General features: G+C 40.0%; 1 protein-coding gene and 1 non-coding gene across 3 annotated transcripts in view; both read right to left on the bottom strand.

Annotated features, from left to right (window-relative positions):
• Positions 1-21,055, bottom strand: part of ENTPD7 (ectonucleoside triphosphate diphosphohydrolase 7) — a 32,206-nt gene extending 11,151 nt beyond the window's left edge. For both annotated transcript variants that reach the window (XM_070363683.1, XM_070363682.1), the window contains exons 1-6: positions 20,906-21,055; positions 20,508-20,610; positions 19,007-19,189; positions 6,546-6,751; positions 6,157-6,307; positions 1,652-1,755 (exon numbers count right to left, since the gene is read on the bottom strand). In XM_070363683.1, the coding sequence (XP_070219784.1) occupies positions 1,652-1,755; positions 6,157-6,307; positions 6,546-6,751; positions 19,007-19,189; positions 20,508-20,515 (652 nt within the window). In that variant the 5' untranslated portion in view covers positions 20,516-20,610; positions 20,906-21,055. The remainder of the gene's footprint in view (positions 1-1,651; positions 1,756-6,156; positions 6,308-6,545; positions 6,752-19,006; positions 19,190-20,507; positions 20,611-20,905) is intronic.
• On the bottom strand, positions 12,558-12,628 carry TRNAS-GCU (transfer RNA serine (anticodon GCU)). The gene has a single exon. It is a non-coding gene; the product is annotated as a tRNA-Ser (tRNA).
• Positions 21,056-21,410: the final 355 nt, after the last annotated feature.

Raw genomic sequence — 21,410 nt, forward strand, 5'->3', positions numbered from 1 at the left:
TTCCTACAATGAATAGGAATTAATGTGTAAAAATAAATGTTAAAAGATGTAACTCTTGGAGTTCTAGCTCTGGGCAAGACAGAATTAATGAAGCACACCGCCCTGTCTCCCCACTAAATAAAGTATAAACTCTGGAGAGAATGTACAGAACAGCTGTCTGAGGAGTTTGAAAGTAAATAACAGAAGGCACACTGGGGTAGACATCAGACTTTAAAGTACCACCAAAATTGCAGCAAGTTTCCCATTTCCCCCCCTCAGATACTGTCTGGCCTGGCCTGAAAACCAGCTTGAAATACAAAACCAGATATGCACAGAAAGAACTACAAGGCCCTGTTTTGTGGTCCAAGGACCATAAAAGGGGACTCCAAAGGTTCAGAAGGGAGGGGCAGGAGGAGTTCCTTTCTAAAAAATTTGGTTCTCTGCTACTCCAGGCAATCCTGCATCAGCACAGGGAGAGACTGGGTGGAAGCCTATCTCTCTGAGGAGTATGAATCCTTTCTGACCAGAGGAGCTATGGCCTCAAGAGTTGAGGCCAAGTCCTATTGCTCACTTTTCTCCCTCTGTCCTCTACCACTTAGCCCTGGATACAGATGCAGTCGTGGGAAATGCATGGCACACTGGGCAAATTAAACCCCTGACTTCCTACTGAAGGACCATGAAAGTGAGCTGCAGGGAACCAGAAAGTCTTGGGGAGATAGTGGAGAGTTGGGAATGAGGTGGTGTAGGAACTCCTGGGCTCACATATGTGATCTGATTCTAAACAACATATCAAAGGTTCTGAGAACTGACCTACTGGCTAGTCAATCCATTTGTATGGGCTGTGCCCAGGTTCAGATTGGTCACTGGCTGGCACACACACAGGACAAATCCTAATTTCAGTGCCAGAATCAATCACAGTCCACAGAAGGTAGGTCAGAACTTAAGGCCTGAACCTAATCAGTCTGCTAAGACAAAAAAATTAACATTCCCTTCATGACTGAAACAAGACCCATGGTCTAACAATGTAACATTCAAAATATCTAGGATACAATATAAAACGACTTGACAAAGAACTAGGAAAATCTCAACCCATAAGGGAAAAAATGCCAACCCTGAGATGACACAGGTGTTGGAATTATCAAATAAGGCAGCTATGAAAAATGTTCAGTCACTCTATTGTGTCTGAGTTTTTGTGACCCTTTGGACTGTAGCCTACCAGGTTCCTCTCCGTCCACGGGATTCTCCAGGCATGAATACTAGAGCGGGTTGGCATTTCCTTCTCCAGGGGATCTTCCTGACCCAGGGATTGAACCTGAGTTTCCTGCACTGTAGGCGGACTCTTTACTGTCTGAGCCACCAGGGAAGCCCCAAGGCAGCTATACAGCCAGGACATAAGAGCATTCTTCCAATGAATAGAAAGAGTCTCAGCAAAAAAACAGAGTAAAACCTAATGGGAATTTTAGGACTGAAAAATGTAAAACTGAGATTGAAAAAGGTGAATCTGTTCCTCAATGTGAACTGCAACTAGAAGACAAACAATTTTCTGTTTTTCAAGAAACGGAAATATAATTCATCACAGAGGGCACATTTGGGCAACATAAGACCACGCATGCAATTCCACCCCAAAGCTACAAACCCCAAGTGCAAGCTTTTACTGCTCAAGGCCCAGTACCTTCTTGCTTTCCAGAGATCACTTCTGCCTGAGACTGAGAAAAGAGGAAGTCAAACTCCAGAGGTAAATCTTTCACTAGATCAGCCAAGATAGCCAACTGCTTCCTGCAAGAAAACCAAAAAAAAAAAAGCCCTAAGAGTTAATGGTTAAACCCTCTTCTCACAAACAGCCTCAATTTGACCTTCTACTTAGCCTTATTAGACCCCACTTTCACCAACCCAAGCCACTTGATCCCTGCTTCTGTTTGGTACCCCCTTCAATTTCAAAGTCTTAAAATTACTCAAAAGCATAGCCTCCCTCTTAAAAGGCAATATGGTAACAATAATACTTATCTTTTATATAATGCTACAATTCAAATAGTATTAAAAGATGAGACTATGATTCTATGCCTCTCAAAGGCTAAGTATGGATAAGCTGCAGAAAACTGAAGCACAGTGTCATAATCTATAAAATAAATGTAATTACGCTATTCCTAACCACCATGAAAGGAGGCTGCTAAATTGAGGAACACACTCTCATCCTCAGACCTTACACAATACAGAAACACATCACCACACAGGAAGAAGACTTTGGCCCACAAGTTTTTATATGATCCTTTACATAAACTCTTAAATTTCCCTTTCCATATTTCAAGGGTTGATTTTCTTTGTCTTCATAAAAATCTTATCATCTAGAAAAGCCAGAGCAGGATCAAAATCCAAAGGTCATAATTTGGGGATGATGCTTGAAGCTTTAATCTACAGGGCCATTCTGTCCTCTAAAGTTTTATGTTATTAGTATGATCAGGTAAGGACAAGCAAAGAAACAAAGCTAGAAGTAATAATATGAATCTAGAGACAATGCTGGTTGAAAATAAGAGTAATTATCTTGGATTTTAAAAATTACTCATTACAAAAATATTCTGCTGGTTATACTGGTTGTCAACATGACTTGATAAAGAATGTTAGCCCTTGAAAGTGAAAATTACATTTAAAGTAATAATCTTCCAAGATAATGTCAAGTGTAGTTTCTAAAAAAGCTCATTGTTATATACAATAAATTTTTAAGATAAAAACTTCATAGGGGGAACAAGAAGTGCTATTTTTGCCATTCCTACTGAATATGCTTCAGTAAGCATACCCAAAGATGATACCAAAGAATACCCAAATACACCAAAGAAGAGGGCTTGCTGGTCTGGTGATGATGTTCCAGAATGGGCACCAACACACTCTGCTGTTTGAAATGTACATTACTGGTACAATCTTTCTAAAGGGTGATCTGGGACTATGTATCAAAGTTTTTAATGTGTTTAAACCTTTGACCTAGTAACTGTATTGTAAGACAGCTATTGCAATAAAGTCATCAGACAAGGAATACAAAGAAGAAAAATACTGCAGCATTTCTTATAACAGTGAAAAACTGGAAATAATCTAACTGTATGTACATCAGTAGTGACTGGCTAAATAATTTATGGTATATTCATACAATGTTATAGCATACAGATGTTGAAAGAAATGAGGTCAATTTCCATCTACCTGTATTGACATGAAAAGATTTCGAATTCCAACAGGTTAGAAAACAGTATATATAATATTATCCCGATTTATATTAATAAACAAAACACTCTTCATGTATTTCACAGGACAGGATGGAACATTGGTTTTCTAAAATTCAATACTGCTTTATTTAAAAAAAAAAAATCTATGGCAAAATGCTGACAACTGCTGAAGCTGGGTGGTAAGTAAATGGGGACTCACTAACACTGTTCCCTCTACTTCTATATATATTTGAAATTTCCCATAATAAAGTTTTTTTTCCTTGTTACTTTATAGTTTTCTTACAATATCACTTTGTAATTCTTTAAAGTTATTTCTATTACAAAATGAAAAGGCAGTAGAATAAATTCTATTAGTCTAGGCCTTTGGCAAAGAAATAAAACATACTGCTAATAAATCCAAAATACAGTCCAGGTGATCCACCCCTATTTTGAGTATTTCTCACAAATACTAATAAGTAACAAAGCATTAATTATATAAAACAGGTTCTTGCAGTGACTGTTACACTTATGTCAGCAACTATAGCTACCTTAGAGGTTTCATAAGCCCAGGATAGATCTGCTGCTGCTGCTAAGTCACTTCAGTCGTGTCCGACTCTGTGCGACCCCATAGACAGAAGCCCACCAGGCTCCTCTACCCCTGGGATTCTCCAGGCAAGAACACTGGAATGGGTTGCCATTTCCTTCTCCAATGCATGAAAGTGAAGTGAAAAGGAAGTCGCTCAGTCGTGTCCGACTCTTAGCGACCCCATGGACTACAGCCTACCAGGCTCCTCCATCCATGGGATTTTCCAGGCAAGAGTACTGGAGTGGGGTGCCATTGCCTTCTCCACAGGATAGATCTAGGCATTATTAAAAGAGGTGATCAAAAAACAAGTTAAAGGCAAGTTCTTTAAAAATTCTTAAGATAAAATAAATATTAATATTCAGAGCTCCATGATGACAGAGAACATCTTAGACAAATGGGGTGGAGCTAATAGGGTGGTTTGTTTAAATAGAAACTTCTCTGACAAAGGAAAGGATGGGCAGTGCCAGGAGATGGGGCAATCCTCTCCTTTGCTTCACTTTGCTCACAAAATGTGGCCAAATCTTTGCCCTGTTGGTTGGCTCTGCCTTTCTGACCTCTGAGTCAGCTTTTTCTCTGGCCCTCCAACCTCCTTCCTGGTTTGTGAGACCTCAGTCCATTCATAGAACCTATGATGTGGCACCACCTGTGTCATCCACACTCTCCCAAGGGTTTGTAAAATTCTGAATGATGGTGGTGGTGGTGGTGTTTAATCACTCAGCTATATCTGATTCTTTTGCAAGCCCATGGACTGCCAGGCTCCTCTGTTTACGGGAATTCCCAGGCAAGAATACTGGAATGGGTTGCCATTTCCTCCTCCAGGGGATTTTCCCAACCCAGGGATTGAAACAAACATCTCCTGCATTGGCAGGTGGGTTCTTTACCACTGAGCCACCTGGAAAATCACCTGGGAAGAATGATGTATTACTTTTGTCAAAAACAAAAATTCTAAATTGCATGTGTAGTATGATAACGATTTTGTAGAAGTTACACATAGATGTACAGATAGAAAGAAATAGAACAAAATGAAACAGTTTTGTAAGACAGTAGAATAATAACTTTTTTGTTTTGCTTTTAAAATTTAATGATGTAAGGTTCTAGCAATAACATCATAAATTTCAGTTTTAAAAATAAGTAAAAACAACAAAAAGATTAAAACCAAAATGTTTGTGAAAATAAGCAGCTAGAAGGCCTTTAAGGATGACAAATGGCTTCTCAACAGTAAACCAGAGAGTAAGCCAGTAAGCCTGTGTCTGAGCAGCAGGAAAGCAGGCACTCAAAGAAGCAGTGGCACACACTGTATTGTGTGGCATGTCTGGCACAGGCTGAATGGAGCCCTGTACACATGACAGAGGTTTGCATTGCTGTTGGCCAAATATACAGAATAAAGTTCTGTGCAAAGGGAACTGCTAATTATCAAGGGGAAATATTTAAGCTAATAAAAAATACTGATGACTATGAGACTGTGGACATTCCAGAAGGATGGATGTTCCAATTAAGGGAGCTCATTCCTACCCCCAAGACCACAGTAAGTGTAGAGGGGTCAGGGAGGTGTCAAAGGGGAGAAATCACAAACAAGGAGGGATCGGACCTAAGTATAGCCACTGCCTCTTCCTTTTCCTCCTCCTCTAGGATTAGGTGACAAAAATGCCAGGCTAAACTGCCAAGGTCATATGGAAAAAACTTACCTGACAAGTGATTAAAAACCTGGTCTCAAGCCATGGAGACCGAGTTTGCAGGCAGCACCAGCTGTCACCAGGGAGCCAGGCAAAGTTACAGAGAAAACTCAAATCTTACCAGAGCCCTCCTACTAGCCCCCAGGTACCCAGTCCCTCAGGTGACCTTCCTACCACCCTTGTGAAATTATGCTCCCCCTCTGGGCTTCCCTGGTGCCTCAGACGGTGAAGAATCTGCCTAGTGAAGAATCTGCCTGCAGTGCAGGAGACCCATGTTCGAACCCCAGGTCAGGAAAATCCCCTGGAAAAGGAAATAGCAACCCACTCCAGTATTCTTGCCTAGGAACCCCCATGGACAGAGGAGCCTGGGGTCACAAAGAGTTGGACATGACTGAGCGACTAACACTTTCACTTTCTAGGTGCTAGATAATGATCCAAATTTATCACCATCACCGCTGCTCCTAACCCTTAATCAAAACTAAAAATCATTACAGCCATCTCAAATAGATATTGATCCCAAAGGAGCAAATGCCATGGATGTGTGATAACTGATTGTGAAATAATGGGCTGCAGGATTGGCTCTGCTCTATTTTGAGCAAGAAGTCTTTTCGTGCCACGTGTCAACTCTGTGTGATGTACCCGCACCCCACCTTCAGATCAGGGAACCACAGAGAATAATGCATGAAACTGCACTTTCAACTCTCATGCCACCCACCCTCCTGTGTCTCACCTCTCAGGAAGAAGCCTCATGCCTGCCGTGCAGAGGATGTAAAGGGGGGTCTCCTTATGCTTCCTCACAGGCACATGAGCAGCAGCAAAGCTCAGCAGAGGACGAAGGTAATCGCTGGCATGTTCTGGAGTGTCTGCCATTGCAGAGATTCCTTAAGATAAAATACTTTCATTAAAGAGCAGATCACAGAGACTCAGAAGACTGATATCCCATAAGGGTCTGTCTAGGTCCTAATCATTTATTTATTTCATAACAGTAGGACAACAATGAATCCCTCCTATTATCCAGAATCTCCAGAAGAAAAGGGTAGCTTTCTTTCTCCCTCTTCTCTTCTCTCATTTCTGCAGCAGATAAAAGAGATCAACAATGATATAAATTCCATTTAGTACCTGGCTTGATTTTTTTAACCACTGGTTGGCTGTTTCGGTCTCTCATCTGTTTGATGTCCAATAAGTCATGAGGATTCCCATTATGTCTTGGCCAGAAATAAACAAAAATCCGAGAGCCACTGCTGCCACAGTCCACAACAAGTCCATAATTCAGATCTGGGTCTTCAGTGTCAGTAGCTTCAAGATCTCCTACTCGAGCCAAATACCTAAGCCGGGCAGAAAGAGGAGCTAGTGTTAAGCGAATAGCACCACCACTTAATTCTTCTGTTCATGAGTCTTCACTAAGTGGCTACATGTGCCAAGCACATGGGACTACATCCTAACAAAGGAATGAAATGACACTGACCATATTTACTGCTGTACATGATGCAACAGCTGGTTTACACTGAAATTACATAACTAGAAGTTTGGGAGTACTTCTGAAACTGGCCAGGGTAGCAAATCTTTTACTAAGCATTAAAGGGTTTCTAGGCCTGAATAAATACTGAGCCACTAAATTGGAGGGTGGTTTGCTATGCACACTAGATAACTAAGGCAATCCTAATTTCATTTTTATTTATCTATCCTTTCTTTATATATACGTGAAGAATATGGCAGAATGATACCCGATTGACAGCAGGAAGATGGAACAAGTAAAGATGCTACCATCAAAACCCCAAGGTTTGAGTCTCAGCTCTAGCACTTTCTGTGCTTTGAAACCGTCAGGAAATTACTTAACTTCTCTCAGGTAGTTTCCTCATCTGGGAAATCAGTGTAGTTGGGAGTCTCTACCCTCAGAGAGGCAATGGGTATTAAGCAGCTAGCAGCTGCTGTGCCAACAGATAGGTGCTGTTCCCCTATCCCTGCTCTTACTGTTACATGATGAGCACAGGGAGAACTAGCAGAAGATGCTCTGGGGGAAAGGGCTGAAAAGTTCAGAAAGAAAAGAAGGCTAAAAGCTGGTAAAATCCTTCTTCTGAGTGGTGAGGCTTCAATAAATATTAAAGTTAAAAAATTAAGTAAATATTAAAGTTTCCTCAGAGTGTGAGGGTCTAAAAAGTACAAACATCACTGATGACTTCTTTCAAAGGTTTCATCTGAAGAGGAGACCAGCGAGAATGGCTTTTAGCTTATTACTCAAAAAAGGACAGCTCTTTCTTGGTGCTAATATACAATGCATGGTAGGCAGACTAAAATTTTGTCTTCTAGATTCTTTGAAATTTGAATAAATATTACTATAGATTGAGCTAATAATTGAATGAATACCTTGAAAGGAATACTGTGAATTTTTCCGAGTAATACCGCCCCCTCCCCCAGAACAATCTTGTTTGTGTTTACTGGTGATTTCACATTGCTATACAAAGTTCCTTATTTTGGACAGAAAGCAAACTTGATGAAAAGAAGACCATGTAGAAACAGTTCTAAAATCAAAAGACTAGGGCTGAGTACCTTTCCTATTCTAAAACACAAAATGCATTTTTTAAAAAAGAGAGGAACATACATTTGAGCTTGTGTGCTAAGTTGCTTCAGCTGTGTCTGACTCCATAGGGTTACAAAGAGTCGGACATGACGGAAGCAACTTAGCACGAACGCACATAATCCTGTAAATTACTGCATCGGATAGGGTCAGGGAGATGAGATAGGATAGGATAGGATATGAGAGTGAGTTGTGGGAAGTGAAGCAGATGGTGAAAATCTGTCTCACACTAGAAAGTTTACAGTCCTAAAGATTCTGTTCCACCACAAACTTCCCCATTCTAATTAAATTACTGGGCTGCAATGGGCTCACAATCCACCCAACAACTCTTAACAAGTCACTTCTATCACAGGAAGGTTGGGCAGACATCTGGGTGCCACAGACAGAAAAGAAACAGGCAAGATAATCCATGCCCCAAATGTCTTTTCATTTCTCATCAGCAATTCTACTTCACAGATCTTTATCTGCTTTCCTTCTCTGAAAATCACTCTTTCTACTTCTCTTTGACAAGATTCTGTATCCTGTCCCCTCCTACTTAATGAATAACTTTCCCCAGTACATTGGTTCTCAAAATTTGTGGGCTCAGAACCCCTTTTTACAGTCTTAAAATTAGTGAACTCCAAAGAGCTTTTGCATACATGGGTTACATCCATCTACATTTACCATATTAGAAAGTAAAACAGAACATTTAAAATATTTATTAATTTAGAGACAATAGTAAATTCAATACATATTAACAAATTTTATGAAAAATAACTATTTTCTAAAACAGAAAAATTAGAAGTGTGGTGGTGTTTTAGAGTTTTGCAAATCTCTTCAGTGTCTGAATTAATAGAAGACAGCTAGATTCTCATATTTACTTCTGTATTCAGCCTGTTATAATAAGTTGTTTCGACTGAAGCATGTGAAGAACGACAGAGGATGAGATGGTTGGATGGCATCACCAACTTGATGGACATGAGTTTGAGCAAGCTCCAGGAGTTGGTGATGAACAAAGAAGGCTGGCATGCTGCGGTCCATGGGGTTGCAAAGAGTCGGACATGACTGAGCAACTGAACTGAGCTGACTGATATGAAGAAAATCAAGCTTCACATAATGTTGCTGGAAAAGGGAATAGTACTTCAATAGCCTTTTTAGATTACTGTGGATATTCTCCTTCGACACTACACTGAAAGTTGACAGGTGGAGTTTCTTACAGGTTGGTGGCAATGTGGAATCTAAACTCTAAGAACGTTTCATACTGTTACATTAAAATGCGCTGGTCTATCTTTCACTTTAAATTGCCTTTACTTACACATGATGTTGTCACATCATATACTGAAAACTACTGGTTCATTGAGCTATGCATATCTTCTTAACATCGACATATTTCATTCTACCAAAACCCACATACTTTCATTAATATCACTACCAATTTTATCAAAAAAGTCTTTGAAGTATTGGGAAGCAAAACTTCTGAACTACTGGGAAGCACACCCACAGTGGCAGAAACAAATATCCCAAACTTCTACTTTTCACTTAAAAATTCAAATTTGATAATTGGCAATAAATACTGATAGTAATTTTCTGTGAGGTGATAGGTTTTTACTTCATTCATTTTGAAGAAAATGTCTTAACGAAATACCCACGTCTGAAATTCATAGTTCTGACAGTTATTCAAGTGAAAAACAGTGTGATAAAAGCAGGGCTGTGTTCAGCTCACAACTCCAACACCGCCTAAGTGCCTTTCCTTGAGACAACCTGCGTACATAGCAACGTGCTTAATGCATATTTCCCATTTTGTCATACAGAACATTAAAATGATATTCTTAAGTGGAACTTGACGTTTCTTCCCATTGCAACTGTGTGAAGACACCATATTACTGGTTTAATTTGGTGCTCCAGCTTGATTTGTGCTAAAGCACTAGCAGTTCTACCCAATACTGCTTTTGTATCATCAGTGTAAATGTCAGCTCAGTGAAAAAAATAAATACTATCACCACAGCCAAAAGGTAGAAGCAACTTAGATGTCCATGATAGATAAATAAACATGTGCTATATACATACAATGGAATATGATTCAGCCTTAAAAAAGAAGGATATCCTGTCACATGCTACAACATGGGTGAACCTTGAGGACATCATGCTAAGGGAAATATGTCAGTCACAAAAGACAAACATTATATAATTCCACTTATAAGAAATATGAAAAATAAGCAAATTCACAGAATCAGAAAACAGAATAGTGGTTACCAGGGGCTGGGGGTAGGGAAAAAATTAGGGTTGTTGCTTATGAGTATAGAGTTTCAGATTTGCAAGATGAAAAAGTTCTGGAGATTGGCTGCATAACAATGTGAAGATACTTAACACTTAAAAACAATTAAGATGATAAATTGTGTTATGAATTTTTTAAACACAAAATATGTTAGTATTTTTATTGAAATAGTTTTGGCCTTACAGACCCCCTAAAAGGGTCTCAGAGACTTCCAAGGGTTACTTTGAGAGCCGCTACTTGAACACAATCTTCTTTCTAACAAACATCCGTCTGTCTGTCTTCCTGTTCCTTCCCCTTTCCCTTCTTTGACATGGTTTTCCAGCTCTTAAGAAGCCTCCACTCAACAATGCCGATGCTTGTAATATTCACAATGACTTGGAGTGTCGTTATTCTCTTTAAGCAGTTTGCTTATATTTCAGGCTGAGCCCTAAAATTTCTTTCGTGTTTGCTCCACCTCTCCATTTAGATTCTCAGTTTCTCAACAGTGAGTACATTAACTGCATGCCCCAATACAGTCAGAATGTTCCTCACATTTCTTCAATATGTATCAATCAATACTGACTGGCTTGGGCCTAGAGCTCACAATATGAAGCTGCTGGTCTGTTAACAATTCACCTAAGTCTTTGTATAGCTATACTCAAAATCAGTTGGTCTCTTTCTTAGAAAATTTCAATGGCTTTCCAAAGCATCCTGTCATACTCTTTGGTTCCTGTCACAATAAGAAACCTTAAAACTCTAATCTGGGTAAAACTCAACTTTGCTTTCTTTTCTCTTAAAGTCGCCTTGTGTGCACTGGCAGAAAAAAGTCAGCTGACACTACAATACAAGAAAGAAAGACAGGACCAGAGGGCATTTATGCTATACTTTCCACCTGAATCTCTCATCAGTAGCTGCAGGCTGCAGAAGTATCGATGTTTCTCATCTTCCGTACAGATGAGTAACTGAAGAAAAATTCTTCCCTTTGGCTTGAAGTAATAGTATCATCTTTTCCTGGAATTCTGACCTCTTATGACCTATTCAGGCTTCTTAGAAGCCCTTCCTCGTCTAGGCTCCTAACTAAGATGCATCACTGGTCCTTTCTTGGATATTTTCATTTCTGATTTGCAATCCTAGACTTAGCCATCATGATTAATTACTCGCATTGCTGGATCCTCCTGCTTTGCTGACACTGCACTAAGTCAATCCCTAAAGAGGACTTAAAGCCCAAGAGAAAAACTCCAAAAGCTTTGGAATCCCTCACACCAACTGTCCCAGAAGACATCCAATTTACCATCACATGCACTTACCCCCGCCTCAAACCCACCAATCCTTTCTATATGAGAAGCATGATTTCCCTCCAGTCACTGCTGAGTCAGTGAAAAGAAAGATACCCACATATACATCACCCAAGGTAGAACTGGAAGACAACTGGCTTTTCGCTGCCATTATCCTCAAAACATTAACAGCATTAGAGCAATAACTGACCAAGCCATTAGCTTACAAAATCAACACAAATTATACCACTTCTAGAGTTCAAAAAGATCTCAGTAACATGCCAAAAGTCCACTAAAGTGGCCTCCATTAGCATGGAGCTACCACCTCTTTGATGAATTGTCATCATCCCAACTCTGTTCAAGGCTCAAAACCAAATATAATGACATTATAGCCAAAGCAGCTGTGCATGACTGATGATGGTACTACATGCCCAGAAAAGCATCTTGTAAAGTTACTACTTATTTCCTAACAAGATTAATCAGAGCAGTCAGAAACATTTATAATTTAAAGCTCTGCTTATAAACACTATGAACACCATTAAGGACAAGCAAATGAATAAATGCAAAAAAATGTCTTCCATTTCACTAGCAAAATCTCTGAATTGCTCCACTATACATTAGAACCCTTAACTTCATCTGTATATTTGTTTATCATTTTTATTCTAACCATAAGTAATGGCTCCTTTTCACTTGCTTTAAGCAGAATTAAAACTCCTAAGGAAGGCCACTATTGAGCCAATCACTGACACAGAAGCTCTCACTCAGTTATTCCCAGGTAGCAAAGGAACATGAAGGCACCTTCAATAGCTACCAAAGACATTCTTCAGAACAATAAGCCAGACAAAAAAAGATACCACTAATAAAGATACCCACTAATAAAGACAGCAGTGGGGGTACCAAAAAGGTTTTGTTGTTGGTGATGCTTAGTTGTTAAGTCATGTCCAACTCTTTTATGACTCTATAGACTGTAGCCTGCCAGGCTCCTCTGTCCATGGGGTTCTCCTGGCAAGAATACTGGAGAGGATTGCCATTTCCTTTTACCAGGAATCTTCCCAACCCAGGGATTGAACCTGGGTCTCCTGCTCAGCAGGCAGATTCTTTACCTCTGAGCCACCTGGGAAGCCCTAACAAAAAGTGAACATCATTAAACATTAAGGTGAAAAAGAAATGTACTGAATACAACTGTTCACTGTTTGTCTTGCACAATATACATGTACACATGCTAAAAAGAATCCCTTAAACTAAAAATTATTAATATATTTTAACAATTTACCAGCATCCAGGGCTAGCACATTCCAGAACTTTCTGACCTGGAGGAAATATTTCCATCTGAACTGTCTGATAGGATAGCTACTAGTCACACATGGTCAATGAAACCTGAAATGTGACAAGCGCAAAGAAGGAACTGTGCAGACAGTATTTGTTAAGTGAATAAATGAATGAATAAATGGGTGAACAATACAAAGCAAGTCTGATGAAGTTGTTGCAGCACATATTATATGGCACATACTAGATAAACAGTTGACTAAAACACATCTAACAAAAAATATTCTTAAAGATAGCTTTGCTGTGCATGTTGGGGGAGGACAAAGGGTATATGAGAAATCTCTGCAATTCTGCTCAATTTAGCTATGAACCTAAAACTGGTCTAAAAAATAAAGTTTATTTTAGAAGCATAAATCAAAAAATAGTTCTGGATTCAAACCTTACTGACACTCACCAATCTCTAAATTTACCTTTTTCTAAACTCTAGTTCTCAGGTAAACCTCCTGCTTTCTCCTTCAGCAACAGTGTGAATACATGTTTATATAACAATAATTCTTTGGTTTTGATATTGAGGGAAAACCCCCATTCATGCTTCTAAAATTTGGGGCCATATCACCACCAAAGTGATATGGTAGGTTCCACCAATGACTGAAAAAATTCAAATTAAAATACAGTTTTCAATACAATTTGAAAAAATTCAAATTAAAATATTTTCCACAATTTAAATTGGAAAAAAAAATGACTATTAAATGTATGTGATATAAAAGTCACAACTACAAGTCCTTGTCCTAATTGTTTATAAGGTATTGAACTTAAGTGATGGGTATTTCCCTCAATTCCTAGTTATTTGCTTAATCATTTTATCATCAGCTAATGCTCACTGGTGCCTAACAGTAACAGCCACCACAAAAAACAAATTCTGGACGAAAAATTTTAAATGGAGTTAGTGCTGCCCCTTACCTTCATTTACCTTCACTGTATATTTGCAGGGCAGAAAGCAGAACAGAAAAAATCAAGATTATTTCAAATAATACTAACAAGCCTAACATCCGCAGTGCACACCAGGCAGTCCCAGATGCTTTTCTTTTTTAATCCAAATGACAAGGCAGGCATTTTTTACCTCTACTTTATACTTAAAGAAATGAGATACCAGAGTACAACATCTGTCTAAGATCACTCAACTAGAAAATGATGGGCTGATTAACTCTAAAATCAACCCTCTGTCCCTATACCACAATGCCATGTTCCCAGATAAATATAACTGAACTGTAGAACAGTGCTTCCCAACTTAGGCTGCATATTAGAATCTCCTTGAGAAAAGGTCCAGTTGTTTGTATTTTTTAAAGGTCCCCAAATGATTCAGGAGCTTCCCTGTTGGCTCAGATAGTAAAGAATCCACCAGCAATGCAGGAGACTGGGTTCAATCCCTAGGTCGGGAAGATACCCTGGAGAAGGAAATGGCTACCCACTCCAGTATTCTTGCCTGGAGAATTCCATGGACAGAGGAGCCTGGCGGGCTACAGTGCATGGGGTCAAAAAGAGTGGGACATGGCTGAGTGACTAATACACTTTTCTCATAGAATTGAATACCACTATAGACATGGTCTGTAGAAAATCTGAATTATTGAGTCTACTTTTAATAAATTTCCTCTCTCCCACCTACTGTCAAGATGTCAGCATATTATTAACCACTATCATCAGTGTGTCTACATCTAATGACCACCATACCCTTCCCACTACCACCATTCTAACTGGCTATTACCTGCTATATCTGAGACAAGAGAGAACCACGCTAATTAAAACAGTATGTACATGTACACAGTGAGTGAGTGAGTGAAGTCGCTCAGTTGTGTCCGACTCTTTGCGACCCCATGGACTGTAGCCTAACCAGTTCCTCCGTCCATGGGATTTTCCAGGCAAGAATACTGGAGTGGGTTGCCATTTCCTTCTCCAGGAGACCTTCCTGACCCAGGGATTGAACCCAGGTCTCCTGCATTGTAGGAGAGCAGGAGGGCCACCGTCTGAGCCACCAGGGAAGATCACTATATGTACACAGTAGTATATTTTAAATGGATAACCAAAAAGGACCCACTGTATAGGACAGAAAACTCTGCTCCATAATATGTAACAACCTAAATGGAAAAATAATTTGAAAAGAATGGATACATGTATATGTATAACTGAATCACTTTACTGTGCACCTGAAACTAACACAACATTGTTAATCAACTACACTCTAAAAATAAAAAGTTAAAAAAACAAAAATATAGTTTGTAAAACAAAAGCAAAGAGGCTCTATTTGAGTCTAACATCACTACAGTACACAAGCTCCTAATACATGAACTTAGTGACATCAGATATGGTTACTCATAAGCCTCTTCTGGTTAATTTCTGCTTTTTAATTTTATTCCTGATTCTTGACTATGTACAGTCCCTGATTCTTTGTTCCTGATTCTACACAGTTAAACTATTATCTCATTGGGAAACAATTATTCCTTCACATATGCCTTCCTACCTAGATTACAAATTCCTTGAGTTCAGGGGCCACGTTTTATTCACCTTTGTACTCTAGTGTCTAGCTCAGTGTCTCACATGCTGCAAGCTCTCAACAGATGTTTGTTTCCTAAATGCCTCATATAGGCAGCCATGAGTGAAGTTTAAGGACACGTGGTAATTTGTGGCCATATGCAAACAACCCTTCAGTAAAGAACAAGGAGCTCTAAGGCTATACGGCTGCTGGCTGCTTAGCCAGAGCATTACAGGGTGTAAAGATTTTGTCAGGGGTGTGAGGATTTTGTTGTCACTATACAGGCACAGTCTGAGTGTTCCTTAGCTCTGGGGCTGACTTGTTTCAGTTAATTCAGCGTAAGTATTTATTGAGTTTAGTAGTGGATGAGACTATCAGATCACTCTACCTCCAATGAGTCCCTCAGATGCATTTTCTTCTCTCCATCATCATTGCTGCCACCCACGTCTAGGCCATCATCGTCTCTCTACTGGAGTATTCCAATTTATTCTCCATAATGCCACCAAAGTGACCTTTTCTTAAAAAGCAGTTCTGATCACATCACTCTTCAAAGTTTTTCAAAGCCTTCCCTCTTCCCTTAAGATAATGTCTAAACCCCCTAAAATGGCTTAACAGTCCCAGTCTGATCTGCCCCTCTAGCTGTACAGATCACCACTCACTGCCTAGTAGTCCTTACTCTAGCCATATTATCCTACAAATAAATCCATAATTAGACCATGCTATGTTCCAATGAGAAACTCTGCTCAAGTATGTCGAGAAAATCTCAATAAGCATTTAAAACACTCAAATTATGGATTGAGTTTTCTAAAGCGAACAGGTTTCTCAAGACCAATTGTTAATAACTCTGTCACTGATCTAAAGAAGTGTTTCCTCTTTGGCAAGGAAGAAAGAAAAATACAAAACAATACTGTTACTGGAGGAGGAAAGTTGAAAACAAACTTCTTGAAAAAAAAAAAGCACCAAGGTCTCCATGCCATGGTTCCTATCCCTCAGCACATAGTGGCCAGTCAATAAATGTTTGTTGAATGTTTTAATGAATGAATGACCAAAGTGAATAGGAAATGAGAAATTCTGGGGACAGAACAACCCAGAAATATTAAGGGGAGGATGCATGTGTCCCAATTCTGACCAAAAAAAGACTCAAGGAAAGAGTTGCTGGAGGTTTCCAGGAAGGGTCTTCATTCTTTTAAGAGGGCATGGAAGACCTGTTTCTCTCCTACAGGACACGAGTGAGAATGGAGGTAGCCCTGGCTGCTATGATACAACCACTTAGTATGCGGACAAAACGGGCAACTGAGACAGAGACTCCCATCCTGAGAGCCAATGTTGAACTTGTGGTCCTTCTACCCCTGAACTTCTCATTCTGGGAGCCAATAAACATTCTTATTATTTAAGTCAGTCTGACTATTACTTGTAGCCCAAAGCCTCCTAACTGATACTTTCTGGGAAGCAGTAAGGAGAAAATCATGTTGCAGATGATGAACACAACATATTACCATTTCATTCTGTAACCTAACCAGAAGCTAATCTATATTTTTTAGCTATTTTTTAGCTAAGCTAAAAAATAGCAAAATTGGGATTTTCCTGATAGTCCAGTGGCTTAGATTCTGCACCACAATACAGGGGAGCAGGATTCAATCCCTGGTCAGAGAACTGAATCCCACATGCTGCAACTAAGACCCAGTGTAGCTGAATAGAATAAAATAAATAAAAAAAATAAAAAATAGCAAAATAACTGTTTTAAAGGAATACAGATCTTCTATGCACTGGTAGGCTATATCAAATAAAAGCTATATTAAATAATTCCGAATGTATTTTCTGTGAAAAAAGGTATTCAGCTCTCATGGAACTAACAATAGGTTAGACTCACAGAAGAAAATACTAATGAATTGGAAGGCACAGCAGTATAAAATATCCAGAAAAAAAGAGAGAGAAAAAAAGACTAGGGAAAAAAAAAGTGAGCAGAACATAAGTGGGCTGTGAGAAAATTTCATATGACTCAACATATGTCACTGGAGACACCAAAGGAAAAGTGGGAGAGTATAGAAAAATATTTGAAGAAATAATATTAACATTTTCCCAAATTTGACTAAAAATTATAAATCCATAATCCCAAGAATAAATAAATCACAAACATAAGAATCATGAAGAAAACTACACCAAAGCCCATTACAATCAAATTGTTTAAAACCAGTGATAAAGAGAAAACCTTAAAAGCAGCCAGAGGAAGACACATTATGTACAGAGAGAACAAAGAGAAAAATGACAACAGAGCTCTCTGAAGACAAGCCAGAAGACAGTGACGTACCATCTGTAAAGTAAAGAAAGAAAAAAAAAAGATCAACCTAGAGTTCTGTACTCAGTGGACATTTCTTTTAAATGGAAAGCAAAATAAAGACTTTTCCAGTCATATAAAAGTTGAAAGAATTCACCAACCACAGATTCATACTACTATAAATGTTAAAGGAAGACTATCAGGCAAAAGGAAAATGATACCAAATGGAAATACGAAATCTATACGAAGGCATGAAGAGACCCAGAAATGGTAAATATACAAGCCCTTTTTTCTTATTTTTAAAAACCTCTTTAAAAAGTAATTGAATGCTTAAGGCAAAAATAATAATGTATGGTAGAGCTTATAACATATGTAGAAGAAGTAAGAAGTATGACAACAATAGCACCAAGGTCAAGGAGAAAGAGAAGAATGAAAGTACACTGTTCTTAAGTTTTTACACTGTGTGAAGAGGTATATTACTTGAAGTAGTAAGTTAAAAATGTATACTCTAAGCCTTAAACCATAAAGCAACTACTGAAAAAATAAAAAACAGAATTATATCTAACAAAACAACAAAGGAGATAAAATGGAATCATAAAAAAATGTATTCAAGAAAAGGGGGGCTAAAGAGGAAAGACAAACAAAGAACAGATGTGCCAAGCAGAAAACAAATAGCAAGATAGATCAAACCCTGAAGATAATTGATTAGTGGAAAAACCTGAACAGCCCACATAAAAGGCACACATTGTCAGACTGGGTAAAAAGACTCAACTGAACTCTGTCTACCAGAAGCACACTTGAAACACAAAGAAACTAAAAGGCTAAAACTAAAAGAATGAAAAAACATCTATCATGCTAACACTAATCACAAGAAAGCTGAAACTGCCATAGAAATACCAGGCTAGTAGATTTCAGAGCAAAGAATATAATCAATGATAAAAAGTCATTTAATAACCATAAAAGGGTCAATTCATCAAGAGTAGGTAACAATTGTAAACATTTACGCACCCAGTTAAGTCAGCCCACCAAAACATGGAAAGAGAAACATGCCTTTCATGGTTAAAAGGTAGCATTAGCATTTCTCAATCAGAACTGAACACTGCCAAAATAGGGATTAAGATCTTTTTAATGTAGTAAGTGGCATGCAGTTTTAACTAAAAGTGCAGTATTTCCCAGTATTCCCCAAAAGAGGCAAAGGTGGTTGTTGTTCAGTCGCCAAATTGTGTCCAACTCTTTGTGACCCCATGGACTGCAGCACCCCAGGTTTCTCTGTCTTTCACTGTCTCCTGGAGTTCACTCAAATTCGCGTTCATTGAGTCAGTAATGCTATCTAACCATCTCATCCTAAGGTAGCAGTATGTTAAACAGCTTATCAAAATATTTATGACTTCACTGCCAAAGCTGGTCAAAGCAATGTAAAGCTGACTCACCTTTCATATTGCCTATCTCGTGGTGATGAAGCACCCCAATGTCGAAAGTCCATGATTAACATAAGTAAAAGGAGACAGGATATGAAGAAGAGTCCTAGGAATGCCACCCGCTGCCGGGAAAATGGGCTCACTGTGGGCACAGTGAAGTACCAGGAGGCTGGGCAGAGGAAGGAAAAACTGATCCTGAAATAAGACAAACATTAGTAAGAAAAGTCTCTACAATTGAGTGCTAAAAATGGTTTTAAAGCTAGGTTAAAGCCCTTCCTAATAAAGACAAAAAAATGTATGCCACCAGAAGTCTAAATGTTCATTTAGTCTCAAAGTTTAGAAAAGGACCTATATGGTTCATGGAGCTTTTACTATATAAACTAAAAAAGCCCTCTCTGCTCTCTTTCCAGAGCCTGCACTTTGGGGTGAAATTCAAAGAACTAACTTCATGTTAATGAAAAGATCACCAGTCTCCCTGTGCAAACTCATATAACATTGAAGAGCACTTGCAACAGTCCCACCAAGAATACTGTCAAAAAAAAAACAGAAGAGACAAAATTTATTAACTGATTTTTAAAACTATTTTAATGGGTAACATATACACACAGTAAAAAAAAAAAAATCAGTTTAAAGGATATATAGTGGAGAGTGAGTCTTATGCCTTAACCCCTCATTTCCCTCTCAGAGGCAACCACTATTACCCACCCAGGGATATTCTGTGTGTGTGGGTGTGTGTGTGTGTGTCTCGCTCAGTGTTTGTGTGTATGTGTGTCTCTCGCTCAGTCGTGTCTGACTCTCTGCAATCTCACTGTTCCCCAGGGACATTCTATGTATATGTGTGTCACTCACTCAGTCGTGTCTGACTCTTTGCAATATCATGGACTTTATGCATACACAAGAATAAATACATACCATCAAGGTAATATATCTGTGTATGTGTGTTTGTGTGTATCTCCACTCCTTTGGTTTTACACCAGTAGGTATACTGTCCTGCATCTTTCTCCATTTATTCTATTTGACAACTGTCTCATTTGCTACAAGTTGACCCACATATCCACATAAATCTTTTCTGAAACCTTCAGAGTATTATAATGTATGAATAAGTGTATTCAACTGTGAAGTTCACTTTTCATACTAATTCAAAAGCACCTCAGTCTGTTTTCAAAGTTCATTACAAAACAAAAAAAATTTTTTGTTTGTGTTTTTGTTTCACCTCCTCAAGGGGCACCTAGCCTCACTCAAGTGGAAATCTGAAAGAACATTACAACCTAGTAGCACTTATTAGAACAGAGCAAGCACTCACTCAATCACGCCGGGACACTGCTGAAAAGTACTGCTGTATCCGCCTTCAAAAGAATGCAACTCTGATCTTCTTTGCATCCATCTGACCAGGCTGCAAAGTCCACATGCAGCCCTAAAGCAAACCTCACTTGTAACAACCTCCCAAGGCCTCTCAACCTGCCTGCCAGCCCCCAGCTGAGCTTCCAGCAGAGGATAAAGTGTGCAATCTTACCTAGCCATGGGTTCCCGTCAGTGGTCTCAATGCCTGTCACCTCCTTTTCCTTTTGCCTTGGAAAGGTAGTCTCCTTGTCCTCGGCATCTCCTAAGTCTACAGCCTGGAAAGAGTTGGTTGGGTTTCAGGTTCATCTCCAGCAGTGCCCACGAGACTATACCCCCATTCCCCCTCACGAGAAGCCATGGCGCCCACCTACTCCCCGGGCTCCCACTCCAGATGCGTTTGTTCTCGTTCCTGGGGCTCAATGGACCCTACCCCGGTTCCCTGGGAGCCGGGTGTTCTAGAGGGCCGGCAACGTCCTCGAGGAACCCGCCGTCCCCAGGTGGCCAGGATGGGAGTTCCTCTTTCCCTCGCCTCCCCTTCCGGCCCCACAGCCTTCCCATGCTCACACTCACCGGTCGAACGGCCAGCCGGCTCCCTCAGCACCGTTCTTCTAGGTCCAGTAGCGCTCCCAGCAGCTTCTAAACAAGCCGGAAGGAGGCCCGGGCAGCCGGCGGCGCCACGTCCCCAAGGAAACCGCAGAGAGCCAATGACTGACAGGGGACCCGAGGAGAGGGATCCGCCCTCCTCCAGCCTGAGCGACGGGCAAACCAGCTCTGTCGGCCGCACGTAGGTCCGCCAGGGTGGCCAATCCCATAGAGCGCTCGGCCTTACTGCCCGCCCCGGGATTTCCGGCGCGTCCAATCCGGAAGGGTGTCGTATGTGGCTCCGCCTGGATGGGCCGGCGGAGGCTCACAGGGGGAGAGGTAGCAAACTGCGCCCAGGTACCCAGCGGCTGCAGCCCTCTCGGTGGCGCGAGTTCTCTACTGGCCTCTTTCTCTGAGGCTGTTTTCGGGACCGAGCCGCTGGCCTTTTGGGGGGAGTGGGGTGGGTGAGAGATTAGGAGCTGGGGGTTCGCGA

Source organism: Bos mutus, chromosome 26 (assembly GCF_027580195.1).
Source record: "Bos mutus isolate GX-2022 chromosome 26, NWIPB_WYAK_1.1, whole genome shotgun sequence".
In the NCBI taxonomy this organism is placed as follows: domain Eukaryota; kingdom Metazoa; phylum Chordata; class Mammalia; order Artiodactyla; family Bovidae; genus Bos; species Bos mutus.